Below are 3009 nucleotides of genomic sequence, written 5' to 3' on the forward strand. Positions count from 1 at the left end.
AGAAGACAAATCTTTTATTCACCAGGAAGACTGAGCTAGTCAATATTTATAATAATATCACTCAGCACGAATTCTTTATCAACTTACTTCATGTGAACACAACTAAGTGAGCTTAATTCAAATTTTGTAAACAAAGTATGACATAGACATGAGCTGTGTTCTATCCAGTAACTGTCAATTTGAACATTGTTTAATGGTTTATTGTTCATAGTTTACAAATACAAGGACTGCTCAGTAAAATAACTAATTGTGATCTCTGCTCCCATTTCAGAACAAAAAGTCACTACAGACTGATCTCAACTTCATATGAATTTCACAATGCCAATGTGGAATAGTTAAAGATATATATAGCTCTATAGATCATAAGATTATGTCTTGTGAAACTAACAAAACTGCTTTTAGTGGTAAGTACCTCTTTTTGTCTAGATGGAGTTATGTCCCTTTCTATTTTAATTGCCAGGTGATAACATATTTAAATATCTCTTCTTAGAGTTGGAGTTCTAAAATTAAAGAGAGAGTATTCTACATTATGTTATATATTTGGCAATTTTTTTTAATGAATTCTTAATTTTCTTGTTTTCAAAGGTGATTAGTCAAGCCTTATATTTCTAGCACTAAATATGACAAAGTTAATTCAGAAATCCATAACCATGCTGTAAATCATTAAATTTTTCCTTAAACTTTGTTAACGAATGAGAAATTATGATGCCACTGCTAGTGCTTCTGAAAGACATAACTTTGAACTAAAGGTAACTAAATGGAAGTTCTATAGGTTACTATAGGTTACTATAAGTAACTAAGTGAGAGTTCTATAGGTAACTAAGTCAGGAGTTACTATTTACTGTCAAAATTACATGCTAAGGTTAATGCAAGATGTAATATTCAGGTACTTCAAAAGATATTTAATCCAGTAGAATGTAAAATTCTCTTTTTTAAGGATCGTAATAACTAAAGATCATTATATAAATAGGTTTTTTATTGGTAACATAGTTATTTTATGATCATAACATGGTGAATTTATCAGTTGTTATGTACTATTGCATATTCGTGTTTTCTATTTCTTTTGATTACTTTGTCAATGCTAAGTCGATTTCTATGTATTATCAATAGTTGGACTTGTTTCAAAATCTTTTTATCGACAGCAGTCATTGAATTCTGTATTATACTTCAAGGAATTATGAATTCCTGCTTGACAACTGTTTCTTTTTAATTAAAATATATCAATTTCAAAGATTAGAAAAAAAAAGCATGTAATGTAGGTTGTTCAAACATAGTGTGTAATAAAACTAAGGAGTAGTATACCATTGTGTAGTATAAAATTGTGCCCTTATACCCCTAAATGTCGCTAAAGGATTAAAAATATCTTGGATTTGACCAAAATTTTTTCAAATATTTCACTTGACTCAAAGACAATCTAAGACAGATTTTTAACACAAGAAAATTTCGATATAAAATTTTGAAACAGTGATCAGATTTTGAAAGTTCTAATAGCTAAAAAATGACAAATAACTAAAAGTATCTTACCTCTTGAATGTTTCCAGTTTGTTGTAAAATATCAGGTGGACTTGGTTCATTGTCTTCAAGTTTAGGATTTTCAATCTTCTCAGCTATCAATCCTAATTTACTAGATTCATTGTCTGGTGACAGGAGAGATTTTAAAGACACACTTTCATCATCAGACACAAAATTCTCACTTAAAGCCAATTCTGCTATTTTCAATTTCTTCAGATTGCATTCTGCCAATTTTTTTGATTCTGCTAATATTTTGCGAAGTTCTTTATCATACTGATCCTTCATTTTTAAAAACTCTTTATCCTTGCGCCGATTTTCTTTACATTTTCTCCCATATTTTTCCTCTAATTTTAATTTTTCATCTTTCAATCTTTGTATTTCTTCTTCCATTTTTCTTAAGAGAATTGACTGGTCTTCCGTTTTCTCTAAAATGTTAGAGGCAGTATCTCGACCGTCTGTTGTAGACATACTTATATTGAGTCTGCTGCTTACTGATTCGCTGCAGGACAGTTCATCTTGTGACATGGAAGCACGTAGTTGTTTGATTTCATCATCTTTATATTTCAATACTTTTTGAAGTTCTTCATCCTTTTCTTTCTCAAGTTCAGATTTGATTTTATGAACTAGTTTTTTGTTTTCCTTTTTCAATTTATCCTCTAATGAAATCAATTCTTTTTTTCTTTCCTGTTCATAATTTTCTTTCCATTTTCTCAACTCATCTTTTTCTTTTTGCATTTCACGATTTTTGACTTTCTCAATTTCCAACTCATTACGTAATTTTGACCAGTTCGTTTTGGACTCATTTTCAAGTTTAGCCAATTTGCGTCTGGATTCATGTCTGCTGCGAGATGATTGATGATGATGATGATGATGGCGTGGACCTTCAGATCTAGCACTCAAGGGACTGGATGATCGGCTGATTTCATTTAGATCCCAATCAAAATCGTCTCGAAGACTTGTGTGACTGTCATTGATATAGCGTCTGGTAAGAAACGTCTCCATTTTCTAACTTCAACACAAAAGATTTTTTTCTAGTTATATATATAATAGCAACAAATACCACATGTTAGTTTCTCACACAAATTCTTTTTTCTCAATTGAAAGAATAAATTTCGTACACTTGAAGAGGCACTAATGGGTAAAATTTGGACAAAAGTTAGTCATTCTGTGATAAATCAAGCTCATACTATATTATTTTGATCCCACTGCTTCAACATGTACACCAAGCGGCATAATAAAGGGGGGCATACCCATTGATCTAGACTATATTATACTTAGTTAGTTGATCAAGTGATTTTTAATTGATGTCCTCTATACATTCATAGTTCATGGGTCACAGATTCACAATAGTATATTGTACTCTATGTATTATTTTTGAGTATTAATGGAGAATAAATAATACATCTATTTATTTGAATGGGTGGTCTTGTTGGTATACATGTCAATATACATTTATATTGTTGTGAAGTAATTAAATGGCATGCCGTACAGAAAATC

General features: G+C 30.5%; 1 protein-coding gene across 1 annotated transcript; it reads right to left on the reverse strand.

Moving 5' to 3' along the window:
* Nucleotides 1–449: 449 nt before the first annotated feature.
* LOTGIDRAFT_172905 (hypothetical protein) lies at nucleotides 450–2514 on the reverse strand (the record flags this gene model as incomplete). The annotated part of the gene is made up of 2 exons (XM_009050090.1): nucleotides 450–500; nucleotides 1525–2514. 2 exons carry the CDS (start codon nucleotides 2512–2514, stop codon nucleotides 450–452), a joined length of 1041 nt encoding a protein of 346 aa, XP_009048338.1.
* Between the last annotated feature and the right edge of the window lie 495 nt (nucleotides 2515–3009).

The sequence above is a fragment of the Lottia gigantea genome (genome assembly GCF_000327385.1).
Source record: "Lottia gigantea unplaced genomic scaffold LOTGIsca_144, whole genome shotgun sequence".
Lineage (NCBI taxonomy): Eukaryota > Metazoa > Mollusca > Gastropoda > Lottiidae > Lottia > Lottia gigantea.